The 15,904-nt window shown below is 37.5% G+C and overlaps 1 protein-coding gene across 3 annotated transcripts; it reads right to left on the reverse strand.

Annotated features, from left to right (window-relative positions):
* Nucleotides 1-5,093: 5,093 nt before the first annotated feature.
* On the reverse strand, nt 5,094-9,439 carry LOC110710294. Of its 3 annotated transcripts, none has more exons than XM_021888570.1 (4): nt 9,042-9,439; nt 6,541-8,516; nt 6,114-6,462; nt 5,094-6,031 (listed from the first exon to the last, which is right to left on the reverse strand). In XM_021888570.1, the coding sequence occupies exon 2, from the start codon at nt 7,985-7,987 to the stop codon at nt 7,049-7,051; it is 939 nt and encodes a 312-aa protein (XP_021744262.1). In that variant the 5' UTR covers nt 7,988-8,516; nt 9,042-9,439; the 3' UTR covers nt 5,094-6,031; nt 6,114-6,462; nt 6,541-7,048. The 3 variants fall into 3 exon arrangements, with proteins under 3 accessions (XP_021744262.1, XP_021744263.1, XP_021744264.1); XM_021888571.1 differs by having other exon boundaries at nt 5,094-6,040; XM_021888572.1 differs by lacking the exon at nt 9,042-9,439 and having other exon boundaries at nt 6,541-9,000.
* Nucleotides 9,440-15,904: the final 6,465 nt, after the last annotated feature.

Raw genomic sequence — 15,904 nt, forward strand, 5'->3', positions numbered from 1 at the left:
TCTGTAATTTCCTTCTTCTTAATTAATCTTGGACTTGCAACAAAATTAGTACTCCAAACGCACCGAGCCTTAATCACCGAACCTAATATTATTAGCTCGAGCTTAAGCTTCAAATATACGGTCATAAAATACGATCCAAACTCTAATATCTTCGTATTGGTCTAATAAGATCGAGAATTTCCATAATTCTGCAAATTCCTACAATAATACCAACTCTACAAAAACATTAAAAAAACGTATATTAGTAATAAAAATAGCTCCGTAGAGCTCAAATAAGCACAAAAATGACCATGGGATGGGGGATAAAAAATACTTATAAAATAAACTCATCAGCAAATAAATCGGATTCATCCGTCTCTACTCATAAGGTCGGTTGTTTGCCAGGGTCTAAGGAGTCTTGAGTGGTTGGGGCCGATTCCTCTTCAATTTGGAGCAGCTCCAATTTTAGTTCGTTTCAACTCACCCTCACCAATTCTTCTCTAAGGCCAGAGGGCCATTTGATTAATCCACTCGTTCTGATGCATCCGTGGGACCCAGACGAAGTAGAGGTGAGCAGCGACGCTGGCTCACAAGTGGAAGTGACCGCCTCATCTTCCTCCTTAATGGCCCCAAAGGATTATCCTTTTTCCCTCAAGGGTTGTTGGTATGACCCAGAGATCGGTTACCTGTTAAATAGGTTAAACCAAATATGTGTAGATTTTAATTTTTACATTTTTTTTATATTGATGGTTTCAAAGGACAAGTGAGGTGGATGGGTTTTTAGTGATTTTGAAGGACGAGAGGTGGGGTGGGTTGGGTGCAAGGTGGTTTTGGGGAAGGGAGGGGGTGGGTGGGGTTTATGATGGACCTGATCAAGTATGGCCCGGCCCGTTGGCCCGACCCGATATGAAGCTCACAGCTCACAGTTCCTTTTCAGATCGATTCGAAACAGTCGAGTTTAACGGTTCGGGTTAAAAACTTACAGCTCTATATGAAAGTATACATTTGATCAACAGTGTGAACCATACCTTGAATTATTGTACGACTCAACTAGAAAAAGATCCCAATAAATGAACTTTGTGTACCATACCTTGAATTATTGTACGACTCAACTAGACTTAACTAGAAAAAGATCCTAATGCAGGGTTGTCAAAGCTGACACGATACGAATTCGACACGAAATAAGTAGGTTTAGGTCAAGAATCCTCGACATGTTTAAGTAATTATGTCGATATGAACCTGACACGAATTTAAACGAGTTAGATTTGGGTTGAACTTTTCAACCCGAAACTGACACACATAACCAGATTATATTAATGAGTTGAACGTCAATCTGAATCCGACATGCTTAACTTGTCTATTGAAATAGTCAAAATAATCGAATTTTTTTTTATGTCAATCTTACTAACCCTTCTAACTACATCATTTGGTAGTATAAATACTTTAGTAAAAACTTTTAGCGGGCAATTTTTTTGATTTGGGCGGACAAATTTTACTACTTTTTCATTTGAAAGTCTTTTATAGTCTTGACTTATCCTTACCACCCTCAATTCTTACACAACGTTTTTTTTTCACTTGACTTATCCTTCTACTGTTTTTTTTTTTTTTTTTTTTTTTTTTTTTTTTTTTTTTTTTAATAAAATATGTCATTTTTAATTTAAAATATGAATATTAATAAGTTTATTAAGTACTAAACTATATAATGTCTTAAATGAATTAATAAAGTAAGTGGTAAAAGGTTGCCCGAGTAACCCATTTAATAAGCGGATTAGGTTTGGAATAATCAAGGGTTTCAACCCATTTAATAAATGGGTTAGCTTTGGGTCAAGGATTTATCAACCCGTTTAATATTAACACAAACATGAATCTGACATGACATGATCCGTTAGACATTTCTAACTAAATGCACTTTCCTAACTGAACTCATCTAGAAAAAGATCTTAATAAATGATCGATCGATCATTACTTCAGACAAATTTTATCAACCATCTTTAGAAAATTTCATATACATTTTCGAAAACGCATTGAATCTTTGTAAAGTTGTAACGCCACAAATCTGATCTGAACCTTACTTTAAAGAAAATAAAAAAATAAGTTTTTTTTTTGCGTGAAATATTGAATTTGTATTGTATTCCTACAGAATCTAATACGTAGTACTCCGTATGTCATATCATATCATATTATATCACATTATTAGTGTAACAACTTTGATTGGATAAGCTTGGAGCCTTAGATAACAAACTAACCAACCAAATGGCAGCAAAAAAAAAAAAAAAAAAAAAAAAATAGAGATGGATAAGCTTGGAGCCTTGGATAACAAACTAACCAACCAAATGGCAGCAAAAAAAATAGAGAGGTGATAAAAATAAATATATAAATCACAAGAAGGAAATGGACGGGATTATAATGCTTTTAGAGGGAAAAAAAAAAGTGTCACTTTAGTATCTCCCTAGTCCCTTCGTTTTATTTTGTTAGGCCCTGTTCACCTCACCTTAAAAAAATAATATTAAGTAAAAATAATTTCAGTTCAGTAAAAATCAATTTTAATCAGTAAAATTAATTTAAGTTCAGTAAAAATAATTTCATTTCAGCAAAAATAATTTCAGTTCAGTAAAAATAATTTCAGCAAAATTAATTTAAGTTCATGTAATTTGATGCTTTATTTACTAGGCTTTTTTATGTAAATTATTTTTTCCATATATTGCAAAATATTGTTGTACAAGATTTTTTAATACTTCACATATATTTTTTTATGCATCACTTTTGTCTATACTTTTATCACATATTTTATAGTTATAAAATATAATATCTTTTTTTTTTGTCAAGTATAAAATATTATGTCTTATTGATAATATTGTAGTCGGTGATATTTGGTAAATACAAGTACTATATTTTATAAAAGGGTAACAAAATTCATCGTAATAGCATACCTAATCAATTACAATAAATTCAATAAGATATTGAAAAATGATATTCATATATGATTATATATGCATGATCTATACAATACTACCAATATGTCGTTATATTTTTTTTTTTTTTTTGCTTAAATATCACATGCCTTGATATGATCAATCAATCTACCAATATTTGCTATAATTATTTGTAAATTACATGCAGTTAACCAACATATACGTAGTAAAAAATTGACCAACAATTCAAACCAAAAATTTAATTAACAATATTTTTTTCATGCATGTCATAAATTGTGCTAAAGTCTTTGGGTTTGAGATCGTTAACTCCAACTCGCTGCTTTAGAAACTATTTTAACGATCAACTATATATTTTAATAGTCTCATATAATCATATATATATATATATATATATATATATATATATATATATATATATATATATATATATATATATGCCGGAATTTCACAATGGGCCTCCACCTCGAGGAATGCTGGAACATTACAATTATCGCCATTCTTCATTGCGTACTACAATTGAAAGGTGTTTTGGCAACGTTAAGGGGCAATGGAAAATTTTGAAAAACATGCCACAAATGTCTCAAACATATCAATTATCAATCATCTTATCAACGTTTACTCTTCATAATTTTATCCGATTGTACACTTTAGGGATACCAATTTCAGAAAGATGTGCAAATGTTGAGCCTAGAGCGGAATACTCCATATTTGTTGAAGGTAGGAAAGCTCAGGTGGATATAGTACAAAATCAGATAGCATAACATATTTGGCAATCAGTTAGGGACATCGAGGAAGAAGATCATCATATGGACATTGAATAATAAATTTAAATAGTCATATGCAATAAGAAGCAATCCTTGTAATAATTTATGATTATAATAAAGTTATGATTTTATTCTTATTATTATTAGTTTTATTGTTTTGGTATGTTTGGCGGTAAAGTTAGGCAACGAAAGGCAGTATCCCTAAACCTAATATCATATACAAGTATATCAAATACATATTCCCATAATATATAGGCCAACCATTTTTATATACGATATTATGTAAATTTATATGGTTGGCATAATATATTATCGTTATATATGCCAACTATATAAATTACAAAAATAGATTATTTTACCTAATACATCTATATATATATAAATATTAAATCAGTAAAAATAATATCTAAATCAGTAAAAATAAGTTCAGTTCAGTAAAAATAGTTTCAGTTCGGTAAAATAAGTTCAGTTCAGTAAAAATAATTTCAGTTCAGTAAAAATAAGTTTAGTTCAGTAAAAATAATTTCAGTAAAAATAAGTTTTAATCAGTAAAAATAATTTCAGTTCAGTAAAAATAATTTCAGTTCAGCAAAATTAAGGTGAAGTGAACGGGGCCTTAGTCCCCTTTGAAATTAATCACTGAAATAAGAAAAGGAGAATTTGATTGCAGCTTTGTAATTAGTGTTTTATCTTTTTCTGCTTTATTTGTTTTATTTACGCGAATTGGTTGTAATTAAATCGCCTATAGTAAATCTTAATTGGAAGAATTTGTCATGTCAACAATCCACTAGCATATATATTAAACCAATCAGCATTATTTAACTCTTTAAATACTCAATTAGATTAATTATTCATAGATTAGGAAAATTATTCACCCTATAATAATGTTGGAATATATTCCATATAAGTACTTCATATATCTTTTTGTTTTTTTGAAACGCCTATAATAATAATGGGACTAACAAAGTGAAATGGTGGAAGTATAGAAGATTTACGGAAATCTGTGACCTTATAATTTTACAAAGATTTCGATCTAATTTATGACCTTACAATTTTACAAAGATATCTTTAGAAAATTTGTCTCAAGTAATGATTAAATGATCATTTTCCCATTGATGGCCCTTAACTTTTCAAAATTCCAACGGTAGAAAAAAAAATAAAACTTTCTCATTCGTGACCCTACCTATTTTTATTTCCCCAAATGTAGCATTAATGAGCTAATTCCGTTAAATATCTGTTAATATCTAACTAAGGTTAGCTTTGGTTAACATAAATAAAGTACATTTAGAATTAGAACTACCTAACTTTAACTTTATTAAATGCTTTTTATGCTATTTGGCTGTGTACTAATGTTATGCTTCTTATGAAATAATGGGTAACGTGAGCTAATATTAATCTTCTAGCATTGACACCAACATAAGCAACAACAATTGAATTAACCCAAAACCATGTTTAATAATGTCATTAAATGGCTAAACGTGAGCAACCACCAAAGTTGGTTAACTAGTTTAAAGTGCTTCTCCTGTATCACAAAAAGACACTACTATTCACCTGAAGTTTATTCTACCACATACTTATTGAAAAAAAAAAAAAAAAAAAAAGAAGGCACTATCATACAACTTTTGTCACCAAGGCTGAGATAAAGACATAGCAGCATGTGTTTTTTTTCTATTAGTAACAGGTTGGGTTGATGAAATATTGGTTGAGGATCTAGTTCTTTTCCCAAAACTTCTGAAGTAGCTGCTTTGTTTTTGCTTTGCTTCTTAGAATTCTTCACATCAGTTACCTTTGTTTTTTTGTATATCCCCCCTTACAAGTCAGGGCATTATGTCCAGGCTTCTTACAAACGCTGCATGTGACTGTCTTGCTTCTTTGTCCTTTTCAATCTTCTTATTCATTTCTTCTCCTATTCCTGCAAGGTCTCCCTACTCCTCTTTTCATTTTTGGTGGCTCAATGATGGCAAATCTATCTCAGGCCATTGTTCAGTGTCGGGAATAGATTTTATGCCATGAGCATATGCTAACTTGTACAACTTGACAGAATACCACTCATGTACAAATTTGAGTGGGTCCATCCCAGCATACAAAATAGCCCTCATCCCATGTTTGCAAGGTATCCCACTAATTTACCACAGACCACATAAGCATGTATGGTATTCAAACTCACTTTCAATGCTGATTTGCCATCAAGTATCTCAAATTCTCCATCTTGTGAGAGTAATGCCTTGCATGTTCTGGATTCCTGGCATAGAGTTTGCACTCTCTTGATGATATTTGGACATACATCTTCTCTATCCCATTCTTCACAATTTTGCCTTCTTGTTGCAAGTCTCACCATAGTTACTCTTTTTATACCTTTCAAAACTAATGACAGCATTAATAACATCATGTAATGAATGCAATTTACAGAAAATTACAATGTTTGTGATCATCATACCTTCAAGTAAAGTAAGCACTGGTCTACACCTATCAATGCCTAGTGTAGCATTAAAACTTTCCACAAAGTTTGTTTTGTTAGTATCACACTTCACTTTAGGATCAAACTTGTGCTTGGTCCACCTCTCTTGATCTCCTAACTTTGAAAGCCATATTAAAGCCGCTGGATTAGTCTTCTGCAATCCTTCCTTGACTTTTTATAAAGGTAAACAAAGAGGTTGCACCACATGCTTTCCAAAATAGACTATGCATAAGTGGCCCTTTGAAAACTCTGCCAATTTGCACACAAGTGCTAAACAATATCTTCTTCCAGCTTGAGGCCAAAGTTCAGTTAATGCTGCATCAATGCCCTGTGTCAAGGTATAAACAAAGTTGGTTAGAAAGTGATCATGAATAAAACATCATAATTAGTTAAGGCTATTAGATACCTTTTGCCTATCAGAGATTATACATCAGTCATCTCCTCTTCCACTATCTTTTAGTGCATTCTTGAGATGCCAAGCAAAGAACTTCCAGCTTGCAACAATTGCCCATGCAAATGGAAAAAGCTCATTATTGCCATCTAAGACAACTGCTGACAGCATTATTCCACCATAATTTCCCTTCAGGTGGCACCCATCTACTCCCACCTAGCCTCTACAGCCAAGAAACAATCCATCAATTGCTCCCTTAAATGCTATAAATATGCTGGTAAATTCTAAGGGCTTCTCAGGATGAGTAAGTGGATTCCATGCACAGAAGGCAGATGAACCAGGGTTGGTGATCATGATCACTTCACAATACTTAGGGAGATGACAGTATGACACATCAAATCCTCCATGTATTTCAATCAAAGCTTGACTCCTCATTCTGTAAAGAGTACTTTTAGTCATATGAACACTGTATCTTTGCCATAATAGGTTATTTAATGACTTGGCTGGGATGTCGTTGTTTGCTCTAATGTCCTCTAACAACACCCTTGCTGCCCACTTTGCACTCACCATAGTGTTCCCTAGTCACTAAGCCAAAACATGTATGTTCTGCATTTTTTATAGTTTTAATAGCCCATGTGACTCCATCTGGCAGCCTGGATGCATGTAACCTCCATGAACAGTTCTCTGCACCACATTGGACGGTGTATCTAGAGTTATTGGTTTTGTCCACAATGATTGAAAATCCACATTGGATGCAATAATCTCCCACCGCGTCTCTTAATTGAGCCTTATCCATAAACAATTGCCATGGTTTCAAAATAATTTTTCCAAACTCCATAGTGTTGTACACTTCACCATTTGCATACAACTTATTCATGTAGTTCTCAGTATCCTCTCCATCAATAGTGTTCTCCCACATTGGCTCATCATAAGGATCATAGTTATCATGAATCATGGGCATGTACTCATCTTCAGAGCTATTCTCTTCATCTACACTTTCATCTGTATCATCTCCATTGTCACTGTCATAATCTTGGAGATAATCATCACCCTCTGCTTCATCATCCATGTTCTCTAACTCGACATCAGTACTCAAACTGATTGAGAGATTTCTTCTCCTGGGAGCCAATTCCTTTTCAATGTTATCAGCAGGGGTGACTTGTTTTTTGCTAATAAACACCCCCCTTCTTTTTTGAATGGTAATTGGCATCATTTTGTGAAGATTCTTTGAAGGTTTAGGAAAATTTAGTGAAGCAGGAACCTCTTTTCTCAACAATTCAGGTGTTGGGAGGATTGGATGAGATGATGTAGCTATGACATTTGGGTTTGGTTGATGCCTAGGGGATCTTCTTATAGTTGGTTGGCTTGAGAACATGTCAAGGGTAGGAGTTACAACTGTTTCAGTTGGTTGAATTTGTCCTCCCCTGCCTCTACCCCTACATGTCCCTCCATCCCTTCCCATTCCTCTTCCCCTTCCCCTAATAGGTGGTTAACTGTGTGAAATGGGAGATATTTCAATGTTATCCCACATGTTTGACTTCATCGGACTGTAATGAAGGATGTCAGGTGGGCTAAGAGGTGGGCTGATGGGTGGGTTTAGCCTTATACTCCTCCTAGGTGTCGATTTCTGCAATGCATTAGAGGATTCTCCCACTCTTGATTGAGACAACCCCAACTTCCTAGCTGCCACTACAAGGTCACTAGGCTCAACTACCCCTCCAACCCATATATAGATGCAATTTGTCCCATGTAACTTATTAAACATTTCCATTAGATCCTTGTCATTGTTCACTGCCCAGTTTTTCATCTGAAAGGCGTAGCTAAAGGTGGGACAATTAGGCTTAGGTATTTGTGCAGCCATAGCACCATTCCAGTACTCAACAATAAGGTCAAGTAGCATAACCTTGTCAACATCATCCACAATTACATCAATGTCTTTACCCCTGTATTGGAACTTTAAGATAACATTCCCACTCATACAGTCATACTAACTGCAATAATCAAATAAAATGACTAGTTTAAGAACCATACTAAGTATCAAAAATAACTTTAAATTACTACGGAAACAAAATTCACCGTACCATAAAACACAACCAATACTCAGAAGCATCACTTAATACAAGCAAAAAAAATTTAAAAAAAAAAAAAAAAAAAAAGTGAAAATATGATTGTTTACTCCAACAACCAATTGCAAAAATAGCTAATATCAATATGAAAAATAAAGGCAGCCATAAAACAAGGAACAAAGCATAATATTTAGAGTATATCATGTATGTAGGGTATTCTCTCGTGATCTTTAATTGGTACGGAGTAATGAATATGGCTTTACTTGACATGCTCATCATAATGAGCTAGCAGACATATAATTTTCCAAAGATTCTACTTGTATTCAAGCGAAACAACATATATTAGCAAGGACTAGTATTATCAAATTAAAATTCTCAATTAAAAATCTATCTATCTCATCCAATTTACGAAATTTTATCAATGGAAGGGTGAAATTATGGGTTGCATACCTGATTGTAGTATTAACGAACTTTGCTCTAAAAAGCCTCAAATTCAAATCACGCAACCCTATAATGACTTCGAATTTTGCCCAAAATCTCAAAAAAATCAACTCCACATCATGTAGAAAATTCGAATTATGCAATAATTTAGAGTTTAATTGTTGTTTATTGGTTTACAAAGCATAATTTAGATAATGGGCTTGGTGGCATGGGAGGGTTTGATCGTGTCTTTGTGAGGAAGATGGAGAGTTTAATGAGGGGACATGAAGATGCTGGGGTAACGGGATTTTTTTCCAAAGTAAGTTTAATTACAAAATTATTTTGTAAAGTAGACTCGTGGTCAAATTATTTATCAAACTAAGCTTTTAGAGTAAAATGCTGTATTTATACTCTAGTTTTTTAAAAAAAAATTCAATGTGTAAAACGTTGTATGGGACAGCGTTTTACATGTTGACTTTTTTTTTTCTTTTTTTTTTTTAAATTTTCGTAATTTCTGATTTTTAAAATTTTAAAAAAAAAAGTTCAAATACACTAAAAACGCTAACCCAGGTAGCGGTTTATGTACTGAATGTTGGGAAAAAATTCAGAGACAGCGTTTTATGTATAAATTTATTTTTTACATAAATTTCTGCTGGACTGCAGCAGTCAACAGCTTCCTCACTCCAAATTCAGCCCCCAACCCACCACCCCCAGCCTTCATTCAGCCACCACCCTCCAACCCCACCCCCACCACCAACCCCAACCTCCCCACCACCATTGACCACCACCAACCACCACCTCCCGCCACTTTTGCCCACCCTTAGGCACTTCAAAACACTCCAACCACCCCCAACAACACTACAACCACCATGAACCACCACATTAACCACGACCGGCCATCGCTTCTACCCCGTTTCTCAATATGGAGCCCAAATGTTTTGTGTTTGATAAATATCGGCCTAGAATGATCTATTTTGACTGACATAAGTCCGATTTGGACAAATAAGGAAATTAAACTTCAACCCGCACACAGATTTATTCAAAAAACATTTATTATATTAATAATGTAAGTGTTATATACATTAGACTAGAAAATTCGATTACAGCAAATAAATCAGATAATACTATCCTGACTCATTTATTCGGGATAACGGTTCTCTATCCTGTTTTTCGTCCCTCCATCTAACACGACACCGCCTGTAATGAATAATGGTGGTAAATGGGTCTGGGGGCGGTGGCGGAGTCTGTTGGCTGGACGATGGGTCCTCCGGGGTAGGGGTGGGCGCATAATTGTGGATGATGTAATCCTCTGCGACTTTGGGTGACGTAGGATCACCTCCACCGCTACTCTGGCCGAATTCGAACCGTGAATGGACGGAGTGGCCTTCATGACCGTCCCGCGGTTGGACGAGATAGCCGTGACCATATCTCTGCAAGGTAGCCACGCCCATATCTCGCACTCGCTCGACCTGGGCTCTGGTGGGTCCATCTGCTAGGGCGTCTGATACTGCATCAACCACCGCCACCATATCCACCGCCTGCAGTTATCATCGATCAGTCAGTTGTATGATATAGAAATTTAAAAATTGATGAAAATAAGTAAATTAAATAAACTCATATATCCGCTAATGACGTCAAAGGCTGGATGGTAATGTGTGGATCGTGGCGTGTAGCTGGGGTTGATGAAACGCCGTGTAATCCGCCTGTACCAGACCATGTATGGATCGTAAGGATCCATAACGCCCTGGAACGGATCACCGGCGACGACGAACTCCAACTGTCGCTGCCATAGGTCAATACATGCTCCAGTGACCAGTTTGTCTCCCCCTTTCCCCGATGGTCAATGCCGTGCAGGTGGATACTAGTGTCACACTACTGGGGGATAGGCTGGCGTAGTCTAAACTGTCGCATGACTCGGTCGGGTAGGTGACTCTCCACAACCTCGAAGCACATCAGGGGGGTCCTGGCACGCCACTTTGCTTGATGATCCAGTAGATGTGCAGGCATGTCATCTACTAAGTCAGCTACATACGGATCCCATATATGTCATCTGCAATAACACATCAAAAGTAATATCGTAAATAGGTTAGTGCACAGACATTATACATATTAAATAAATGTTTACAAATTCCTTTTAAGTTACCACATGATCCTCGGTGAGTCGGTCAAGGGCGTCTCGGTAGTACGGAAGACCCCTCACCGTATGTGCATGTGTTAGTCTAGGGACCACCCACCTAATACCAAATTTTTTTGTAGTTTGTCTACTAGCAAAATAAAACCGTATGAGGTCTAAAATAATGACAACTATTACAAACCTGCAACCATACGCCTCGTCAGGTGTAGGGAGCGGTGGAGTAACGTACGCCTGGTACTGCTGGTCCCGATCTTGCTGCCCCTAATGATGTACAGCAGACCTACCTGGTCTGCCTACATGGATGTGCTCCCAAGCCCATAACTGTAATACAAAAATACAAAACTAGGTTAATTATAAACTACGTAAGTAATTGCCAAACTAGATTGTCGATAATTAGGTGGGTTACCTGAAGCATAATCAAAGGACCTCCGATCTCGCCAGAACCACGGTGGGATGTTCTACACAGCTGGCAATACAACGTCTCCAAATAGGCACTACCCCAGCTGTAGCCACGGATATGATCACAGTCGTGGTCTAACAACTGTAGGTAAATAAGTTGCAGATGGCTCCCGTTCTTGTTGCCGAACAACACGCTTGAGATGAGCAGGAACAAGTATGCTCGAGCGTGTCTCTGAACCGTGGCGTCATCAGCATCCATAGGCAGCACACGGAAAGTCTCGCGTATCCAGCCGGTCCTCAACCCAGAGCCCCTGATATCGTTGAGACCTGGCTGAACCCCTAGAACCCGAGCTACCAAACCACCGGGATCGACTAACACGAGTCCTGTCACCGCGGTCCTGTGTATAGGAAGGCGCGTGAGTATCGCCAAGTCCTGCAACGTAACGGTTTTCTCCCCAACAGGTAGATGGAAGGAGTGCGTCTCCTGTCTCCATCTCTCCGTGAACGCAGTGACAAGCGCTCAATCGATCTCTCTGAATGCCATCCGATGAATACCACCCAAGCCAGCTAACTCGACGTACGGAATAGCGCGTGGATCAACAACCCAGTCACCCATAACCCTGGTAGTGTAGTGCCGGCAAACCAGCATCCTCGCTATATCAACCTGATAAATAACCGTACGACCATAAATAATATTAGATACTGTATCAATTTAACATGCGTACAAGTACATGAACTGACGAATGAAATATTACCGACTGATCCCATATGTCAACGCTCCGATGTTTGTCCAGTAGTGTCAGGACAGAAGGGTCAATAGGTCCGGGTGTCCTATCTTATCCGTCCATGATATTTGTTCATTAACAACGTTATATACCAATTATCAACACAATTCCTGGATTAGCAATTAAACACGAGCAGCAATTAGGGATTGAGGAATTAAAGGCAACGACAAATGGAAAATTTCAAATGTCAAACTTTAAAATAGAAATGTTCCAAGTGTTACAAATGTTACAAACGTTACAAATTCAGATACAAAATCAATCTAGTATTCTACTACATTAATTTACTAATACAAACTTAGGTCCCGGTCGGTCTAGATGGACACGTTCTCTGGTTGTGACCCTGCTGGTGACAGTGGCTGCATTTGCTCGAGGGGCGGTTAGTCTCATCCATTTCATTGCGAATGCGCTTTGAATTTGGCCGACCTTTTCCTCGTACCATGCTGCCGTCCGGAATGAGTTTAGGGCCGATGTACTCTGTCCAGGTCGTCTCACAGGGGATAGACCAGAACTGTGGTGCATAGGTGTTCGTATAGGCCTCCGATTGCAGTACAGGGTCCACCCATGGCCGCTATAATAGTGAATACGTCGCACAAACTGCTAGAACATGAGAACATGGGAGGTGAAATATCCGTGGTTTGTTGCATGTACACGTTCTCAAATGAAAGTTAACAGTATGTTTATGACCTCCTTTTCTACCAAGTCGCTCTCCCTTTTCTATTGTAACTTGATATATATGCAATCGACAGTTATACGCATCCACTCTGTGATATCTTGCTTTTGCGGTGTTCTTCTCCAGAATAGCAGTGACCTTGGGGGGGTATGCAAGTCCCTGTTCAGACCTAGCCTCAGAAGATTCCCTTCTTAAAGTGAAGTACCTGTTAACTCTTTGGAAAGTTAACTCAACAAGGGACATGATCGGCAGAAACCGAGCTCCCTTCAACACGTTGTTAAATGTTTCAAAGAAGTTTGTAGTACATATCCCAAATCTGCGATCAGCGTCGTGAAACAAAGACCACATAGGAAATGGCACTTGGACAATATACTCTAGGGACTTGGTACATGCCTGATCGATCGAACACAAATCAGCTTGCAGTTTTCTTTCTTGCCTTTGGTACGCAGCGGCCTTGAACGTATCTCTCGTGTTGTTGCTTCGCACGTGAGTTTTCAAGTTGGAAGCCATGTGGCGAACACAAAACCTATGATAGGCTCGCGGCTCGTTGAATCCAACGTTAGGATCATTCATTGCTGCAATGATCCCCGCATGTCGATCAGATATAACACAGAGGCCATCTCGTTGCGTGACATGAACCCGAATGCAGCCTAGAAGCCAAGACCAGCTGAAAGTGTTTTCCCCTTCGACCAATGCAAATGCTAGCGGAAATACTTGGAAGCTTGCATCCACACTTGTAGCAACCAACAATGTTCCTTTATACTTCCTGTACAAGTACGTCCCATTGACACAGATAACAGGCATACAATGTTTAAAACCATCGATTCAAGGACCGAAGGCCCAAAGCACTCGTTCAAAAACTTCCATGTTGCTTTAGTAAATACCATCCACCAGAGCTTTGTGTTTCCATACAACAACGGTTCCTGGGTTTGACTGTTGGAGTGCTTGTATGAAGTGCGAAAGTCTGCCGTAAGAACTCTCCCAATCCCCAAATATTTCAGCTATAAATTTCTCCTTGGCATACCATCTCTTCGATACAGAACTTCGAAATGAAATTGCTTGGAGATGAGATCCTTTATGAATTCAACTTTCAAGGACGGATCTTTCTGCACAAAGGACTTCACATACTCAAATATTATGGACGAATCCAAGTGTGGGTGATTAGTAAATTGTACTTCGGTGTCACAGTTCTCCTGGTGCGGGCCTTTATATGTGACTAGGGTAAAGCCACGCGAGTGCTCACTTGTTTTAATACCCCGTAGCGACCAACCACATTTCTTCTTGCACCGCAGATGAAGGACATTCTCATTCGTGGTCACTGTGGTGTAGAATTGATTCCTCTGTATAGAATATATCTTCACCATTTCTTGAAGCATTTTCTTACTTTCAAAATACATGCCCTTCTCAAATTCTCCCCCGGGAAGAACAAACGACGTATGGCTACCCGATTCGGCCCAGTACTGGTCAACTTCATAGTTCTCGTTTATCTGACTGAACCAAGGTATGAGAGTTCTAACCATGGCCTCACCAACTTTCATGTGTGCAGGTTCAACATCCATGTTCTCAAGTCCATCTTTCTCTTCTCCGCTTTTGGCCTCATCATTTGTTTCCGCATACACATCATACACATACAATTCGTTATTCACAATATTTTCAAGATTTTCAAGATGATGTAGCATAGGTTGAGACGGTGATGCTTGAACATCATCTTGCATAGGTGAATAACTATGCAATTGCATCGGTGAAGGTGTGACGGTGTTTGATGTCGAAGGACCAGGTTGGCTGAACATTGTCACATATGCCCCCCCATGTACAGGTGAAGCGATATGAGAACTAAACGGCATGTGAAATTGATCGTCGTGCAGCATTCTACTGAAAGATCCCATCCCATATTCATTTGATGGAATGTCGTGTGAGGGCACTTGGAAGGACTCTGTGTTGGGTACATATAGGCACCATTTCTACATATATCTCAGTGGGAACACCCTTCATTGCAACAACGCTCCTCAAAGCTTTCAAATGTTTATCCGTAGAAACAGGTAACATTTGAACCCCATTGACGGTCTCAAACCTCATTTTAATGTTTAGTTGAACATTCATTGGGTATGAACCAATACTACTATAAACCTCGTTCATCAAATCATTGAAAGTCATGTCTGGTTCAAGTGTTAGTGGTTCCATATTTCCTCCACTATACTCGACATTTGGTCCAGCAAACAGAATTTCACCTCCCCACCGGCATAACAAAACTACATTTTGTGCAGCCATATTCTACATAACAACCAAAACACATTTTACTTAAAGGCACTAAATCATCTCTGAATCACCATAATTAAACAACAATGTAGACATACTTTTCAAATTACAACAACTTAGAAGCACTAAATCACCATTATTAAACAATAATGTAGGTTATCACAATCACTCAAAAACTAACAATTATCAACATTATCAACAATTATCAACACTAACAATTCAACATTATCAACACTAACAATTCAACATTATCAACATTATACCCACAATTCAAAAACAATATCAACCAAAAACCAAAGAGAGAGGGGGCAAGTACCAAATTTGACAAGAAGTGAGGCTAGGGCGTCAGGGCTGTCGGCGGGCGGTCGTTGGAGGGAGACGACGGTCGGGGTGGCGGTCAAAAGGAAAGGGGGCTGCTTTGAGTGAGAGAGAGATTGAGTGAGAGAAATGAAGTAAGGGAATTTGACAGAGAGAGAAGCTCGCCCCGATTTGTATCACCGATAGAAACGCTGTCTGAGGTAGCATTTCATTAAAAAATCAAATACACTATAAATGCTGCCCCAGTCAGTGTTTTTAGTGTATTTGAATTTATTTATTTATTTTTTATTTTTTTTTATAAATTTTAAAAATTAGAAATTATGAAAATTAT

The sequence above is a fragment of the Chenopodium quinoa genome, unplaced genomic scaffold (assembly GCF_001683475.1).
Source record: "Chenopodium quinoa cultivar QQ74 unplaced genomic scaffold, ASM168347v1, whole genome shotgun sequence".
Taxonomy (NCBI): domain Eukaryota; kingdom Viridiplantae; phylum Streptophyta; class Magnoliopsida; order Caryophyllales; family Amaranthaceae; genus Chenopodium; species Chenopodium quinoa.